The sequence below is a fragment of the Mytilus californianus genome, unplaced genomic scaffold (assembly GCF_021869535.1).
Source record: "Mytilus californianus isolate M0D057914Y unplaced genomic scaffold, xbMytCali1.0.p SCAF_7, whole genome shotgun sequence".
Lineage (NCBI taxonomy): Eukaryota > Metazoa > Mollusca > Bivalvia > Mytilida > Mytilidae > Mytilus > Mytilus californianus.
The window spans coordinates 36,991,624-37,011,702 of NW_026262723.1; the positions used below are offsets into that span (position 1 = coordinate 36,991,624).

Consider the following 20,079-nt stretch of genomic DNA (forward strand, 5'->3'; position numbering starts at 1 on the left):
GTGTCATTGGCAATATTTATGATAAAATAGTTCAAAAAACCGTTAATAACTCGAAATTGTTTTCACATAATTTAATATTTTCGAGAAAAACCACTTCTCGTATATTTGGGTATATATATATCAACTTGCTAACTTGCAGTTTGAAGCAATAAAATAATGTTTCTTTTATCTTTCTGTATAGTTTGTGTTGGGCATTGAACAAGATCGTGTCTTCCTTTCCTGTTTATTGCAACCAATCTTAAGTGAAGGATGGCATGATTTCTTATCAGTATGTTAAGTACTTTGAGCTTTCTTTTAGGAACTGCAAACATTCTTTAGTACGGTGTAATTTGGTTTTATGTGGGTTTTATCTATTATATCGTTATTGTATAGCTATGTGCTTTTCATGTACTGTTGTTACTGTATGTGCGTGTATATGGTATTATCACCTGTCTATCGCTGAAGACATAGTGTTACCCTCTAGATAAAAAAATGAATTAAACTGTCGATAAATTACAGACTGGTAAATATGACAACTTACATACCAGATATTGATACTCCTATCCTCCCTGGGGGACCTAACATACATCAATATACGACAATGTCATGAAATAAAAGTTCCTTTATAATATAAGATCCAAATGGAAGAAATATTCTGTAATATTATTTCCATTGAAACAAGTTTTCCAGTATTTGTTCCTAACGGAATAAAGGGTATAGAATATTTGTTCCAACAGGAACATATATTATGGCATTGTTTATAATATATTTTTCAGGGGAACTTCTAAATATACGTTTACAACGCAACAAATGTCCAACCCGAACTTCACTTCAACAACGGGCTACTATCCTTATAGTCACCATTTTATTCTAAAATTCTACAATGAATATCGGACACAAAACAAACATTAGAATTGAGAATCTTGGACAAAAGGGGGAAGGTTTCCTTCTGTGAAAAACTGGGAAAATTTGAAAGATCTATGCTATGCCAAAAATTTCAAACAGTGTAGAAAAAAATACAGGAAGAGTAGTGGGATTACAAAAAAATTGAATTAAATAGAAATTGATTATCTGATATGAAATCTAATATTACCGTTATTACATCTGAAATCGCCGAAATGGCCAAAAACATGCAAAGAGTTCAGAAGAATCTGGATAAACTACACGAAAAACACCTAGATCTCCAGATTCGGTCGATACGAGAGAATCTAGTGTTTACAGGAATTCCTATCAAAACGAAAAATAAAGAAAGCGATACAACTGAAGGAATCAAAAAAATATTTATTATAGGAAAAATAAAAATGGAAAATGTGATTGATTTCAACTGACCTCATCGATTCGGACAGCAGACAAAGAGAAAAAATCGAGGCGGAACGATGTTTGAAACCAAACCAATTGCATTTAGATTCAAAAACTTTAAAAACAGAAAAATTGTACGAAAATCTGCAACTTATCTTAAGGGAACTAAAGTTGGTTTTTCAGAACAATTTCCGAAAGAAATCAATGAAAGAAGATAGTTGTTATGGCCTTATTATAAGGAAGCTCGAGACCAAAACAAAATAACCATTTTCAAACGGGACAGACTTTTTATCGATGGAAAAGAAATTATGCCTCTATCTAATGTCAGATATAGACGAAAAGGCTATACGACGGGAACACGTCCCAAAACAAGACGAAGACAAAACAAACCAATTGATCTCACGTCTATTAGATCATCAAATAACGAGAGATAGGTAAATCATGGAGGGTGAACAAGCTCAGTGAACAGTGACAATGTAAACGATTCGGATGACATTCACAGATCCATTTGTTTTACAGTGAACAAGAACTCAGATATCAAAATACTATCGTTATATGTATGTGTTGTTATTTTATCCTACATTTCGATATTTAATAAATAAATTTGATATTGTTTGTTAACAAGAAGCAAAACTTGACAAAATAAACAATATTGATTGTGAAAACTTTATTTTCAAGTATAAAAAAAGAAAATGAAGAACTACAAATCTGGTCATATTGCTACAGATTACAAAAAATATGTAGAACGTTGCATTACTGGAAAAGAACCAAAATGTCCATTCATATAATGTTTTCTGTTTTTCTGCTGAATATGAAGGTTTTTATTTTAATTTTCAGGAAATATAACATTTGCCATTACTTATATAACCCTTGCAAACTAGTGTAATCATCATATGACGCCTTTTCCGAAATTGAATTAGAATTTCAAAAATTTGTAAAAATAGTGACTTTTCATCTGTTTACTTGGCGATCTCAATAGCCGAACTGCAACACTCAAAGATTTCCATGAAATCGAAGATACCGATGATACTCAATCTAATAAAATATCCGATATAAATGTATTTTCAGATATATGTATTCTTGAACATTTCAAGGTATAAAAAAAATCCTGACACTATTGTAAATAAGTATGGAAGAAAACTGATGGACTTTTGTAGAAATAATTATATGTTTATCTTAAATTGTAGATTTGGGAAAGACAGTATTGGTAGAATGACTTGTAAAAATAAAAGTGTAGTTGATTATATGATATGCACTTATTATGTTTTTGAGAGTATACTCGATTTTGAAGTACAAGAGTTTTGTAGACTTTGTTCAGATGTTCACTCACCTATTTCACTTACTTTAAACTCTATAAATAAGAAGCATTCAGATTTGGAGACAAATTTTACACCAAAAATTGGTAAATAGAAACATTGGATTTTAGTGAACATTTGAATGGAAAAATGATTGAGAATTTATTTTTAAGATACTGTCTTTACATAATGCCAAACAAAACGCATGGAAAAGGGAAGTAGATGAGCTTCTTTTTAATCTATGAAATATTTTATTGAAATCTGTAGAAACTACTTTCGGTATCACAAGTAATATAGCGCATAAACGACATTCAAAAAAGCAATGGTTTGATTTCAAATGTTTAAAAGCAAAAAAAGAATTTAGAAGAGAAAAAAAGACTGTGAAAAAATATGGTTCAAATATATTTAAAGAAAGACTAAGGGTGTGTGAACTTTCTTACAAGAAAACAATGAATAATGTTATTGTAGGGTTTAATACAGATTTCGAAGCAAGCTGAAAAACATGAGAACAAAACATCTAAAAGAATTTTGGAAACGTTTTCACTGTAATAGGCAAGGATATATATCAAACATTCCTTTGGTTGACTTTTGTAAAGATTTGAATACAAACAAATATCATTCAGATGATTTTGTAATTACAAATGAGTTAAATTCAGACGAAGTAAATGAAATGATTAACAAGGATATAGCAGCAGATGAAATAAGATAAGCAGTAAAAAATCATACAAAATAATTCTCCAGGTTTTGATTTAATCATAAATGAATACATTTCATCTTCATTTGATTCTATAATATTGACATTTATGTTTATTTATTCAATTTGATACAATTATTATATTACTGTCGTGGCTTTTTGGAAAAGTTTACACTTTTTCTTTAAATTTGGGAGTGAAATGGAACATGAAATTATAGACCCATAACACTTCTATCTTGCATTGGGAAGATATTCACATCTATTTTGAATGATAGATGAAGTAAATTTTGCTATCATTTTAAATGTTTACCTGAGAATAAAGATGGATTCAGATCCAGCTATTCTATCAACAACCACATTTTTTGTCTGTATTTATGGTTTTAGTTATTCTTAATAAAAAGAAAGAAACTTTACTGTGCGTTTGTAGATTTTGAAAAAGCCTTTGACTTTGTACATAGAAACTCTTTGTTTTTCAAACTTCTACAGCACAATATGAACGGGAAAATTTTTAGAGTCGTAAAAAATATGTATTCAGATATGAAGTCTTGCATATACAGTGCATAATAATGAAAAGGAACTTTTTGGCATGTGATATAGGAGTTAGACAAGGGGAGAATATCTATCCTATATTGTTTTCTTAATATTCAAATGAATTACAAGACTTTCTAGAAACTACAAATGATAAAGGTTAAGAAACAATCAGTAGAGATCTAGAACATGAATTGATGGTTTATTTCAAAATGTTTATTTTATTGTATGCTGATGACGATATAATTTTGTTGTCAAGATCAAGTGAAGAATTACAATTGATGCTACTCAATTTTTTTTTTTATTACTGTAAACAACGGAAACTGAAAATAAATGTGCTAAAAACTAAAATTATGATATACTGAAAAGGTTGACTGTTCAAAAATTTGAAATTTAATACTGATAATCGTGAAATAGAGGTAGTAAATGAATATAAATATCTTGAAATTATATTTTCGACAAGTTCCTCATTTTAAAGGCAAGAAAATATTTACAAGAAAAAGCTAAAAAAGCAATATATAGGTTGTTACCAAAATGATGAAGAAAACAAATCTTTCTATTGAATGTCAATGATATATATTCGACAAGACTATTTTACCTATACTCTTGTATGGGTGTGAAATTTGGTGTTTTGAAAACTTGGAGTTAGTCGAAAGAGTGCATTTTCGATTTTGCAAACTTGTACTTCGTTTGAAACAGTCAACTCCAAATTTTATGATATACTGAGTAAATATCCCATTTCAATTCATGCTCGAGTTCGTATGGTAAATAATGGTGTCGCCTTTTACAAGGAAAAGAATGTAAACTCTCCTCTCTTTTATATAATTTTTTTTTGTATTCGAATAATTATGGATTTGAGAGTAAGTGGTTATGTTTCATTTAATAAAAATACTTAAGACAATTGTTGAACGTCAAGTAATTGGAATCAAGACGTTCTTTTCCTGCTTTGTAAATTTCTAAATGTGTAGAACAAAACTGAAAGACCAATTTATACAGGAATGGGATGAAAATATTAGTTCTACTTCTAAAAGTATATGTTATAGAATATTTAAAACAAATTTAAAATTTGGAGAATAAATATCTATCTTACCATTGAATTGTATATATAAGTTTTTTTAAATTTAAATGTGGGGACAGGGAGATGGCATAATATGTCAAGAACTGCTAGATTGTGTTGTCTCTTTGGCTCGGCTAAAATCGGGGGACGAGTATCATTATATTTTTTCTTTTGGTTCTTTAGACAATGAAAGAAGCAAATATTTACCGGAATTTTGTTGTAAAGATACAAACACCTTACTATTACGTAAACTGTTTTGCTCAAGCAATATTATAGTTTTAGAAAAAAAATTATGTCAATATATCAAAGCTGTTAATGTGAAAGCCTCTCCTCTTTGTTAATGTTCAATATATCATTCGTTCACACGCTCTAGATGTGTTCATTATATTGTTGTATATATCCTGTTTATTGTTTCTATAACTACATGTATGTCACTGCTTTATCATTTATGAGAAAAAAATCATTCAGATGTCATTTGGTTATCTTTGGTTGTCGTTGGGTTGCTGTTTCATTGAACTTAATCCCATCTTTCTTTTTATTTATAACTACTATAGCTGGTTCTATGAAATTAACCGTGAAAAATTATAATAAAGATAATAGAACAGGTGTCAACACTATTACATGAGATTTATAAGATACAGTGTTTCCTAAATAACTTTCGTCCGGTAAGCTTGAAACCAAAGGTTTGGTAGGTCACACATTTAAAACGTCCGAGAGCATACCTAAAGGTCCCAACAGATCATATCAAATCAGTGCTATCAGATGTATTTCAACTTAGTCAGAGTGACTATCAACCCAAAATATTTTATATTTCTTGATTGTTGCAACTGAAATTTGCCCAGAAAATATCAAATTAGTTGTTTTTATGATTAAGTATCTTTTTTTAGATCATTTAAAAACAAAGCCCTATCAGATTATACTACACATCATATGAGGATATTAAGCGAAAATGTTATAATGTACTATGTAACATATACGTTGTTTTTAACTTTATGAATCACGTTAATACAAATGAAATTTAAAAAAAATATTCAATATGAAATTATTAGATATTCCTATCGGAACCAGCTGAGTCGACTTGTTCCTTCATTTCTATGAGGCATACTTGATAGAGTAATTTTTCTTGAAAAATGTTTAAAATACTTGAATCATCCTTTAACCTCACTTTCTGCTATACGTTCTTCACCAAACAATTCGGAGTTTGTGATTATGTTGACTGCATATGTCCCAATAACTTCAAATAAAGGGTGTTACTGATACAATGAAGTATGTTTCATATCTTGACTAACATCTAGAATTGACAATAAGGTTCGTTGGTGAAACCTTTACGACTAATGATTTGATTTCAATTTTCCAAGTTTGAACTTTCCATTTCTGTGTAGCAACATTCCTGCATCATCTGCATACAATGTTTTAATCTTCCAGTGGATGTGTTTTTCAAGAGTCTGCGTTTCCTATAATGATTTCCTTGACAGACGGTAACTGCTTACACGAGGAGCTATTGCATCAAGGGATTCTAAGAAACAAAGGTATTTCTTTGAAAGTTTTTCGGGCGTTATCATGATTTGATTAACCGTTGTGCAAAATCTATCTCACAGGTGACAACTGACATGCTCCACTTGTCGTAACCTCAATTTTGTTCTCTTTTACTCGTTAGTGACATTACCGAATTTGACTTTTCATCGGATTTTACTTGCATGAGCAACACAAAGAGTGCCACATGTGAAGCAGGACCTGCTTTCCCTTTTGAGGTACTTGCAGTATCATTCTGGTGTCTTTTTGAGAAGTAAGGTTTTCATATTTACTGAGTGAATTGAACATATTCTTGTAAACCTTATGATAAAATGCGAAGAAACTAATATTTTGGGTTCCTTAGAAAATTTTGGTAAAATATATATACAAAAAAACTCATTAAAGTACCAGGCCTATAATTTTGTACGCCAGACTCGCGTTTCGTCTACGTAAGACTCATCCGTGGCGATCTAATTAAACCAGTTGGAAGGTCAAATCAAACACGAATATTGAAGACCAAGTCAATGTATGGACAACATGCTTACAATTAGCATTCGTCGTCTTACTCTCAATTCTTGGCGTTGTATTAAAGGTTGACGTTTTACATTAAGCTAAAATTGAAATAACATTCAACAAACGAAAGAGTTGACGAGTTTAAAAAAGTCATAAATGATACCACGCTTATAATTTTACGCAAGCAGCGTTTCGTCTATATCAAACTCATCAGCTGCACTTGAATTAAAACAGTTGGAAGGCAAAATCAATATTTAGGAAGTTAAAAAGCATCTTAAACTAAACAATTGCAAAGGATTTCGCTGAATCCTGTTTTTTTTTGGCAATTTTTGCAGTTTTTGTAGTTTTGCTCAGTTATAGATCGAAACAACACTCAAAAAGGCGGAAGATACCAAAAGGAGAATCAAAACTCATTTAGTCGAAGAGAGACCGATTAAATCGTGGCAAAAGACGAAAAACGATGACAAGACAAATAAGTCTACACAACAGTACATAAAAAAATTAAGACTTAGCAACACGAACATCATCAAACACCAGGTGTAATTGTATGTGCTCCGGAGGATGTGCAGATCCTGCTCCATATGTGACGGCTGTCGTGTGGCTCATGTTCAGGACAAATTAGGAGTTAAATTGCATTCGATTATGTCACAGTTGAGGTAAACAGGACGGGAAAATTGCTCCATTTGAAATATATCCATGGTAAACTGTTATTTTCTGCCTAACAATTTATTAATGCCAGAATTCAACAAAACCTGCACATACTCTTCTACAGAATATCAAATGTTACTATAATTTTTTTCTGCATTGAAATTATATATAAAATACGTCGCGGGTTGCACATGATCGAGTCTTACAGCACTGGCATGACATTGTTGTGATAACTCTACTTATAGTATAACTGCTCATGGCATTGTTGTATGGTTGTTATCATATCAGTATTTTTAGTTTGCTTTCAGTAACTACAGACATTCTTTTGTCCTATTTGTTGAATACACTTGTACTGTTGTTTATATTTCTATTATACCTGTATTTTACATTGTATAGGTAATGATAAGAGATTTTAACCCAGGAAGGTTTGAGCATAAACTTATACAAACCTTTGGTATTAACATAAAAAAAGGATGATGAAAATCTCCTATCTTTATACTGGATACCTATAGTCTTCCAAAAAAACCTCATAAGAAACAATATATAGCCGGGTTGTCAAAAATTCTAAAGTTCTTACCACCAAATTTTTTAAAAGAAGGCCAACAAAAATATTGTGATGAGATATGTTCAACCAGCGGTGTCAATCGGATGTGAATTCTTATAAATTTCTAAGGCCTACTCCAAAATCTGCAACAATCTTTACAATTTTGCAACAATATCAAAACCCAGGCATTTTCTACCCTTTAAACTACTATTTCCCATGTTGAATTGAAGAATCGACTACATCAAACAGAGCTTTTTCTACAAAAACGGGAAACGTAGATACAAATTCCTGGTTTTAGGTCATTAAAAATCTTACTTTGTGAAGAACCACACCAAAACAAAATACAAATACACCGAAGATGATATATTTAAAATGCCGGACTTTTTGATCGACAACATATTTCTTGAGTTCGGTGGATTGAAATTTCAGCAGACGTCGGTATTCCAAAGGGTACTAATTGTGCACCACTACAAGCCGACTAGTTTGTTTAGGTCATATGAAGCAGAATTCGTACAGAAAAGACAAAAATGCATCTTGGAAAATTTATAAATTTCAATTTCAGATATTTTGATGATGTTCTGTCACTCAATAACCCACATTCCAAGGAGTGCTTATATCTCAAATGTCCTAGTGAACTTGAGATTTAGGTTACTGCCGAAAGTAGAAAGCTGCATCATATCTTGATCTTTGCCTGATCAATATTTGACACATATAGACATCAAACTAGAATGTATGACAAACGTGACGATTTCAACTTTTCAATGGCCAACTTCTCATTTCTCAGCAGTCACATATCCTCTACTCCATCGTATTGCGATTACATGTCTCAGTTAATGCATTACGCTCGTGCATTTTCACACTATACGGACTTCATTAAGAAAAGTGTGTTTCTTACACATGAACTGCTCCAACAGAATTATTAGAAAGAACGACTGAAATTGACATTACATAAGTTTTACGGTCACCATCACGAATTGCTTGACCGATACCATGTGTCGTTGTCTTAACGCACTACCTTCGTGTTTTCGACGTCTTAAATTCTTTAGATAACAGTAAAGTCGTCTAATTCGTAGTTTTACCGATTGTGTCCTTTACCCAATCGTGACATTTTGACTTAAGAGTGAATTCGCATGGCGGGTGATGCATGCACAGCAGGAAACGCTAACCCTGTCAACACATCCGTTCTCGCTACTTTTAGAGTTCATGCGATTCAGTAGGTTTTGTTTGTCCCATTTACTTGTCTCTTGCTAATCGATTAACGTGATTTGTACATCGGTAAACTATTGTCGCCTTAATTCAATCTCATCATGTGTGTAAGTGCTTGTCCAAAATGAGACACATTCTTAATTGTTGTCTTTATTTTCATCTTTGTCTTTCCTTTTTGTGTTGATGCCCGATCTTTGAAACAAATATTTGTTTAGACCTGGCGGTTATAGCTTTATACATTTATATCGTTTCTCAAAGAGAGGTGAAAGATACCAAAGGGACATTCAAACTCATGTCGAAAATACTAAACTGACAATGATGTGGCAAAACAAAAGACTAAACGACAAACAACAGTATACAAAACACAACACAGAACACAACTTTTCTATTATTCTTGAAGTAAGGTTTCTTGTCTTGAAGTAAAATATCTTGTCTTAGGGAGAGATAAATCGTACTTTGTAAAAATTCACTCTGATTCAAACAAAAAATTCACTGAAACTGACATTATCAAGATGATTGATGTCTTGATTGACCACATATTTGTTACGTTTAGAGGACGTGTTTTTCAATAAACAATCGGCATTCCCATAGGAATTATCTGTGCTCCTCTTCATGTGGAGCAGGATCTGCTTACCCTTCCGGAGCACCTGAGATCACCCCCAGTTTTTGGTGGGGTTCGTGTTGCTTAGTCTTTATTTTTCTATGTTGTGTTTTGTGTACTATTGTTTGTCTGTTTGTTTTTTTCTTTTTTAGCCATGGCGTTGTCAGTTTATTTTCGATTTATGAGTTTGAATGCCCCTCCGGTATCTTTCGCCTTTCTTTTCATGCCGACAATGAGGATTGGTTGAAAACAAAACTTTACGACAAAAGAGATGATTTCAGTTTCCCAATTGTGACCTTTCCATTTCTATGTAACAACATTCCAGCAGCGCCAGCATACGGAGTATATATCTCCCAGTTACTACGATATTCAAGGGCTTGTATTTCCAATCATGATTTCCTTGATAGAGGGTTGCTGCTAACAAGGAAGCTATTAAACCAAGAGTTCCAAATGGTGAAGTTGAAATCATCCCTTCGTAAATTTTACGGACGCCATCACGAGTTTGTTGACCGTTATGGAATATCCGTTTCACAATGACAGCGGATATGTTCCAATTGTCGTAACTACAATCCAGTCCCCCCTTTTTCCCCCGATTGTGACCTACCGAATTATAATTATTACCGGGTTTGTACTAACATTAGAAACTAGACGGGTGCCACATGTGGAGCAGGATCTGTTTACCCTTCCAGAGCACCTGAGATCACCCACAGTTTTTAATGGGGTTCGTGTTGATCAGTCTTTAGTTTTCTATGTTGTTTTGTGTACTTTAGTTTGTCTGTTGTTCTTTTTTTCTTTTTTAGCCATGGTGTTGTCAGTTTATTTTTGACTTATGAGTTTGAATGTCCCTTTGGTATCTTTTCACCTCTTTTTTCTGATTTTTTTTTGCCATTTGATTGATACCTATTTGATGTATACCACATATTGAACCTAAAACAAAATGATGCTATTTCTAATTTTGAATACAGTGAAGCATGCATCAAAGTTATTACTGTACTGTGCTTCTTTAAAAGAAATGATAGAAAGGAGAGAAAATAACACATGAACTATAATCACAATATAATATCAATGTCCACATAAATGGACTAATTATGTGGAATATATCTTAGAAAGATCAACATCATAACTCTTGATAATTGACTGGCAAATATCCTGTCAATATCCGGATTTGGTACCAAGCTGACATTATGAGAAAATATGACAAGGTCCTTATTACAGCTAAACCTTTTACACCTTTTCCTTTTTCCAAATTGAAAAAAATCAAGTAGTTCAAATAACATCCTGCAGATGTTCACAAGACATTAGTCATCAGTATTTCTTTTTTTTTTTTAATTTTGTCTTACATATTTGCTTCATGGTTTCAAAGTTGTGTATTTAATGCAAATATGCTAAAACCCATCATTTTTAGATCTTTGTTGGTGGTATTAGTGTTGCTCAATCTTTAGTTTTCTATGTTGTGTTTTGTTTACTGCTGTTTGTCTTAGTTTGTGTTCCTTTTTGTTTTTAATATTTAGATATAAAGCTTTGCATAAAAATTATTTTGTAACTTGATGTCTTTTACAAAGATGTTATGTGGTTAAAATATTTTTTGGGTGATGCAACCATATTTAATTTTGCCAAATACTGTCAAATGCCCATTTTAGATTCAATATGTCACTTATGACATGTTTATGACATCACAACTGACATTTCTATAGAAAATATCAACGATAATACAACCTTATTCAATTATAAAAAATTAAGCACAATTTTAAAAAAATTGAAAGAGAGGCAAAAGATACCAAAGGGATGTCCAAACTCATAAGTTGAAAACGAACGGACAATGCCATGGCTAAAAACAAAAACCAAAACGACCAAAAGACAAACAACATTATACAACACAACAAAGAAAACTAAAGACATATCAACACACGCCATACAAAAAACCAGGAATTATCCCAGGTGCTACAGAAGAGTTTCCAGATCTTGCTCCACAGGGGACACCTGTTGTAATTTTTTACATAACACTGAAACTTGACCGATTGTGAAATTGAAACAAATTTTTCATGACTAATGATACACAAGATAGAAGAGATGAACAATGATATTTTTACCATTTCTGGGGACAGATTATGGCAAAGTTGACCTTAGATGAATTTGGCTATTTGTTTTAGGTATTTTTGTAATATAGCTCTTCAACTGTTTCGGTACTTATACATCCCTCGGATTTCAAATGTTTGGCATTGAGCGTTCCTAACGAAGGTAAATCCAGAAAAACGCTTCGGACACATGAAATTATTAAACGTGTTGTTTTCAATTTTTTTATGACTGCTGGGGTCTTAACAGACTTTGCTATAAAATAAAGAATAAGATAGATTTCAAGCATGATATTTATTCTACAGATCAACAATGCATATGTAAAAGTAAAAAAAAAACAAATCATTTTAACAGGATTCTTATAAAATGTAAAGCATGATAGAATTTAAAATAAAAACGATCACAGCACCAGTCTGGAAAATTGCTACATTTCCCTAACAATATGATAATAAAATCAATTGTCCCCTTCCTAACTGAAAAAGGAACAGCAATTTAAACACTTACCTTTACAGAAGAGTGTAAGAATCTGCATAAAATTTTGCAAGTCCTTAAACAAAAAACTTGAGTTAACTTTCCAAAATAGGTAGATAACTTTAAAAAAAAAAATAAGAAACAACTTCAATTGTAACTTTAATTGATATGCAAATGGATATGGTACAGGCAAAAAAAGTACTTTGATCCACAGCACCAGTCTGGATAATTGCCACATTTCCTTATCAATAAAACAAATTCAATGGTCCCCATGATATACGTTCTCTTCTTTTTTTTCATATAACTTATTTCTAAGAAGAGGAACAAAGGAAACTTAAAGCCAAAATTCATTTCTCTGAAGACATTTATAAAACATAAATAAACAGCTTCCAAGCACTAGTTAATGGTGATTAAATACATAAACATTTTTTTTTATGTTAAGCACTAATTTATGTTCAGTTGAAATGGTTCCATTTTCATGAATTGCTCTTATTTAGTGGAAACCATGCAAAGATTGTTAATGTGAACTTAACCATTTTATGGAATTTAAAACATGTTTATAAAGAGTTTAATGCTTTGAACAAGTACTACAAAATATAATTCTGTTTTTCATAAACTTTATTTTGAGCCTAAAATGAATCTTTCTTATTTCACAAACAAATGTTTTATATTATGACAAGAATCAATAATTTGTAGTTGCCATTAAAACATGTTTTTCCTTTTTTCACTGTCCATGGTTTTAAAGCAATTTTCCTTTTTTCTTCTTCTTTTTCTTTTTCTTTGAAAATGAAGCTTCTGTCGACTGGATTGTCACATGCCCACTTTCTTGTGAGAGTGCTATAAAGAAAAAATAAACATTTAGGACTGCTTGAATTACATACAAATCACCAGTCTAAAGATATAATAGACCAACAGGGTAATTATTAAAATTTAATTTTGACCACTGGACCATGAACATGAGATGGTTGTTAGATGAACCTTTTCAGAGATATTTGTACATCTAACAATTGTTCTTAACACCAAATATAGTTGACCTTATAATATCTGAGAAACTGACCCAATCATGAAACCTAACACTGACCACTAAATCTTGAAATGAGGGCAAGATGCTGTTGAACCCTTTCACACAAACATGTTTGACTTGCAATGATTCTATATCCGAAGTCCCAACTACTAATTATATAATAATATTAGAAGAAAATGTGATAAAAACTATGAAAATGGTTTCAAGGTATAATATGTATAGATATATTGAAGGCTATCACAATGCTGACATCATGCCCCATAGAAAATATTAATGGAATTCCAGTGGAGTATCAATTGATTCCACTGGATCCCAGTGACCTATTGGAATTCCACTGGTAAATCCAATATAATTGAAAATTCCACTGCAATATAATTGATGATTCCACTGGAATATCATTTGTAAATTTTACCACTGTAATTCCACTGGAATGTATTGTTATGATGTGGAATGAAAATACTATTCCTGTAGTAAAAAAAATCACCCATTTATGCACTACACAAGCATTTTTTTCCCCCTTTTGTTTTCATACAATTACAATTATAACAAACAAATCATCAGCAAATCTACATTGAAAAAAGTAGCTTAATGTAGAAAAAAGCCTTCAAAATATATATCTATAATCAAATAAAAATTCTTGATGATCCAGATATTAACTAATGCTTTTTCATTTAATAGTCGTTATTGGCTTTGAACTAGCTGTTAGTAACTGTGAGTACTCTCAGATCTGTGACTTTTGTGTTTTTGTAAGTTGTTTTTTGTGCTTTGTATTGATCTGATGAGTTCAGCCCTTTTCAACCATTTTCTTAGTTTGTTCTTAAGCCCTTTTCACTTTTTTTATAGTTTGTTCTTGTGTTGTGCTGTTACACCACTGTCCCTGGTAAGGGAAGGGTTGGGTGCCCGTAAACATGTTCAAACCTGAAAGAAATCTGTGATTTTCATAATTTAATCACACTAAAGTTGTCATGGTTTCATACTTATAAACAAACAAAAAAAAAACATTTAAAAAAATTCTCACATAAAAATGTCAAGGTTTTGAAAAAGGAAATAGTAAACATCATGCAAAAATCAAGGTGCAAAAACTAACTGTTAATTTTTATTGGTAAAGGTCCTTGTAACAATGTTATGTTTGAAAAAGGGAGAAAACAGGTAAATTTTAGTAAAAATGAAGATACTAGGAAACTTTAAGTAAAAAATAATCCTAAATAAGACAATCACAGGAGCAACTGAAATTAGTTAATCAAATTCTATAACTATTTTAATAAATTTCAGTCGACACAGAGATGTGTCTCACCTGTATATAATTTTGACGGTATAATGCAAATGTTGAGCTTTCCTGGTGAATGTAAATCCAGAAAAGCATTTTTGACACTTCAAATGAATATAATGATTTTCCAAGCACTTTTTCTAGCACTGGGTCAATATTGCTGCTAGTGATCTTTTACTCCCATAACAGTAACATTTGCTCAGTAATAAGTGCTTTTGTACTGACATGATTTATAACATAATTTTTTTAATTTTCTATAAATAAATTTTAAACTCCCTTGGCCAAAAGTTGACCTTTGATGAGTTTTTGCTATTATTTTCAGGTTGCTTTTGGTCATACAGTTCAAGTATTCAAGTATTTATACATCCTTGGCTTTTAAATAGTTGAGTCTGAGTGTTCCTGAGGAAAGTAAATCCAGAAAAGGCTTCAAACACACCAAATTTCTGGAGTGTTATTTTCACTTTGCTTCTGATCCAAATCTTATATATTTTTACATTGGACCACATAAATCTTTCACTCACTTTCATTGAAGACCAACAAGCAGGATTGATTCAGAGAGCAAAACCTTTTCTTCTATATTTTTTTTTTTTTGACAATCAAGTCCAATGATCTATGTTGTAGCAGAAGTGTAAACTGCAGCCCAAAATCTATAAAAGCCAGTCAATGGCTTCTGATTTAAGATATTCTTGATTCCTGAAACCCACATATTTTTTGGTAAATAAAGTTCACCATTTATAAGATTAAATGACAGAAATTAAATTCAAAATGAACTACATTTTTATATAAAAGTTTTGATATAAAAAAAAGATGTGGGGATCAAGTCAATGCAACAACAAACCAACAACTAGTAAGGGGAGGGATGGGACTCCAAAGTGGATCAAACTTTGACAAACAATTGGAAATATATGGATACTTGGGTAGGATGAAAAAAAATCCACAGCATCAACCTCCTATGATCTTATTCCAAAGAAGTGATCCTGGAGAGGTTTTTTGTGACAGGTGTGTGGCAATCTCTCAACATGTGTTGCTTATAATTACCCATGCAGTGGTGTGTTGGGGTGATAAGATGTGACCCTCTATCAGATAAACAGGGTCTATTATTTTTTTTGTCCAAATATCTTTTAAACAAAGCAAATTTTGAAATTTACTTTGGTTTTGAAAAGGAGGTATTCATAACAAGAATATGTGTCCAGAGGACACCATATCCCTCTAACTCTATCATATTGTCATGGTCAGTGAACCATGAAAACTGGGTCAAAAACCTACATATTATACAATTCACATTATAATGAACATAAATTAAGCGTGAACTAAGTTTCAAGTTGATGTGACCACAAACTACATCAAACGAAAACTTTATTCTACCTCAAACCAAAACTTTAACCTACCTCAAACCAAAACTTAATCTACCTCAAACCAAAACTTTAACCTACCTCAAACCAATACTTTTAATTACCTCAAACTTAAACATTAACTTGATCTGGGACAGATGGACTCACAGATCAGAAACATAATGCCCCTTTACTATCATAGGTTGGACATAAAAATAAGGGTAAATAAAAATGTTCCAATGGTACAGATTAGTTGGTGATAATCATGCAAAATTCAGTGAAATTTTATAACTTGTTAGCTGTGAGGAAAGGGGATTAAAATTTACCTGTTCAAATGCCATTTACTTTGCCATGATTTGGATCAAAATTCTTAAAACTTTTAAGCAAGACCTTTTCTTTCTTTTACGTGCATTTGTTTGATCTTAAATTGAAGAATGAGATTGACTGAGCTGTGGACGTACATTCATACTAATCAATAAATGGCAATGAGGGTTATTCATCAATGAGACAACAACCCAACAAAACAATAAATCCAATAAATATAGGTGAAGGTTATTTTTCTTAAATTCATGAAAGACTCTTAATTCATGGACAAGGTCTGTACCAAGCTCAGTAAATACAATACTATAAGTAAATACTAAATAAATCTAACAGACGCACAACCACTAGGGGCGGGCACACAAAATAACCATCAACACCATTTTCTTCATAAACAAAAACTGTTGACACAGAGATATGTCTCCCGTTTTGTAATTTTGATGGTATAATGCAAATGTTGAAATTAAAATGGCAATATTTAAACATGTAAACTATGCAAATCATTCAAAGACAATGAACCATGACTGAAGGTGCAGGGCCTAATAACCTCCATGGAAATATGAAATGCCAATGCTTATAAAACTGCATACCAAATACCATTGACTTATCATAAGTGGTTCCTTTAAACTAACCTAAACACAATCTATAACTTGTAAACTATGTAAAAGTTTCAATGTCAATGAACCATGATGAGGGGGTGGGGCCATATAATATCTTCATGGAGATGAGACTTGCAAATGCCAATACAACTGTGTACCAAATATCATTGACTTAGCAAAAGTTTCAAAGTCAATAGACCATGACTGAGGGGGCAGGGCCAAATATTCTCTATCGAAATGGGATGTGCCAATGCTAATACAACTGCAAACCAAATATCATTGACCTACCATTAGTGGTTCCCCATAAACTTGACCTTATTACAAACTAATACATTGTTTACACTGACGACATCGCCATCGGAAACAGCACACCTAAGTCTCCCTTTTTCTACGTTGTTGACGCGAGACAAATAAACACTAAGATATCTCAAGAGGGTTTTTTTTTACATAGTTATGCTGTTCAGAAATTTGATGAAGAAACTAGAAGGTTAAAAAAGTTATGGGGAAATTTTAAATTCAGCTCTTTTTGGCAGGCACATAGTCAATTATGACCCAATGCCTTACATGCAAATGAATCTACAGCTGCTAAGAAATTAATTGGTTCATTTAAGTTTCATTATTCCAGGACACATATGTATTAATGAAAATGATATGAAATCTAAATAGTGTATTTATTGTCCTTATTGTTTACAATTCCATGACATCAAATTTCTTGAATGTCATGAAACACCCTAATATCTTGGCCATCAGAATATTATAGGTTGTACAAGGCACTTACACATATTCTTTAGCTTCAACAGTAAACATAAAAAAGCTGCAAAGTATTAGTTACAACTTTATAAAAGCAGAGCCCATTTTTGTCAATAATTTATTGATATCACATTTCATAATCCCTTTAGAGAAAACTCAGCTAAAACCCAGAATCTTATTCCAGTATCAAATATTCTTTCATATCTCAGAATGTAAATTCTACACAACTGCAATTTTTTTTTACCATATGTATATAGGTCATTTAACAAATACTTTTTCATATCTCACCTCAAAACATCATGAACTGTGAGTGACACAGTTGTTGCATTTTTACCATATGTAGGTCACTCAACAAATACTTTATCATATCTCACCTCAAACACCATGAAATGTGAGTGACAGAGTTATTGCCACTTAACAAATATTTTTCCATACATCAGCTCTTAACATGATAAAATGAGAGTGACATAGTTATTGCCAGTTTCTTTTTTAACTCATAATTTGAAGGTTACTTGACAAATGGTTTTCATTATTGCCATTTTTTTTTACCATATTTATGTCACTTAAATATCTCAGGTCTAGTTAGCAAATCAGTTATTGCTCACTAATGATACCAAATTTCTGGAAGATCTGCTTTATAACTTCTTTGAAAAATGTGATTAGATGGATGGTAAAATGGACAGGTATACCAACAGACAGACAAACCAGTATACCCCCTCCTTTGAAGAAGGCATATAATAAACATTTGTTCTTGAAATACTACCATGATCCTTCAAAAATTGACACAGGGGTCATAGGGCACTAAAAAAAGAAAATTTGAATTGTGCTCCTACATTAAAGTTTTCTAGCAATCTACAGGTCAAATATTTGTTTATTGTGTAAAATATTCATTGTGAGTTCAAGAAGGCATGCAAAATTATTTAAAAGATATATAAGAATAAACAGGAAAAGCAAGATTGTAATTTGCAATTATCTTTGACTTTTCATATTAAATCTACTACGCTTTGTAATGCAATATAATGTAATTTAAAATGAAATTGGAGTTTTGGGAAAAGCATAATTATTCTATTGATGAATTCATCTTACCATTTACTTTCATAAAATCTATGAAATAAGATTTCAATATTACACATATGTCATTGATTAATACATTTGGAACTAAAAGGCTTCAAAATATGTTCTTGAAACTGGTCACATGTATTTTAATTTAAATACTAGTGGCTTGAAAGTACCGATATTATGTTCATGTGGGTGCAAAAATTTCACATATAATTCCATGGAGATCAGTATTGTTTATCATTTCAACAAAGAATGCCATTTGATCAGCATGAAATATGAAAGGAACTTGTTTGTAATAATTACATAGAAGAAAAAAATTATTTCTTCTTTCAATTTCAGGGGACATGTCATATTTGAAAATAAAACTTAATCACCAATTTGAATGAAAGTGAATTTTGTTCCTATTAGATGAAAAAAGAATAGTGGCTTCTGAAAAACAATAAATGATTGAATCCTATGTTTTTTAAGGGAAACGAACATTTGAATTCATATAGGATGTGATTGAACCACAGCCCCATGTAGTCCCCTTCATACATACAAAATGAGTTATAATGCAGAAGATCTCCTTGTCATCATTCCATAAAGTTTGCAATGAACTGACTGTAGCTTCAGAGAAGAAATTTTAATAATGAAAATTCAGCATATATATTTTTGTGAAGCATAGAAGGGATGGTCTCAAGTATTTGTGGTTTGTAAAAATTAGGTGATAATTTTCAAATAGACAACTTTTTCCATGGAGATGTTATAAAGTGAACACTCCCTGGAGTAAGATTAAGACCTTTTATTTGCCATTTTACATAATGATTTTTTTTTATTTTACACCTTTGTCGTAGAGCATTAAAACAATATGAAACATTTAAAGCTCATAAGTGTCAAATTCCAAGTGTGAGCTTCCATTTGTCCCTTTTTAACATTTGGTCCATTCCCTCTTAAGACCAGATTTGAGAGTCTACCTACACTTTTAACATGTTGTCTTTATCACCTCAGACACTATAAGTAGCTATCTGTCTTGTGAAAGTTTACATCATATATAACTTCAAAATTTAAGCTATTTTCTTTCTGCATATTTAGTACAAGCTGACAGTAAATATTTCATTGAAAAGACCATGTCTATGAACCAATAACTTAATCTAATATGCCCTCACTGACAAATCCAACATGTGTCAATTAATGTAAAAACTAAGAGGAAGAGTAAAATATTTAATCAAGGTCAATTTGCAGCAGTTTTCATACAAGTCTCAATTAATTCAAAACCTAAGAGGTAGAGTACAACATCTAATTTAGGTCATTGTGCAGTAAGTTTTCACATAA

General features: G+C 31.6%; 1 protein-coding gene across 8 annotated transcripts in view; it reads right to left on the reverse strand.

The window, feature by feature from the left end:
• Window positions 1-12,228: 12,228 nt before the first annotated feature.
• LOC127708383 (MICAL-like protein 1) overlaps window positions 12,229-20,079 on the reverse strand; it is a 69,617-nt gene continuing 61,766 nt past the window's right edge. For 6 of the 8 annotated variants that reach the window (XM_052213245.1, XM_052213244.1, XM_052213251.1 and 3 more), the window contains 2 exons: window positions 18,796-18,813; window positions 12,229-13,257 (listed from right to left, as the gene is read on the reverse strand). In XM_052213245.1, coding sequence (XP_052069205.1) covers window positions 13,160-13,257; window positions 18,796-18,813 — 116 coding nt within the window. In that variant the 3' untranslated portion in view covers window positions 12,229-13,159. The remainder of the gene's footprint in view (window positions 13,258-18,795; window positions 18,814-20,079) is intronic. The other 2 variants (XM_052213250.1, XM_052213252.1) reach the window with 1 other exon arrangement.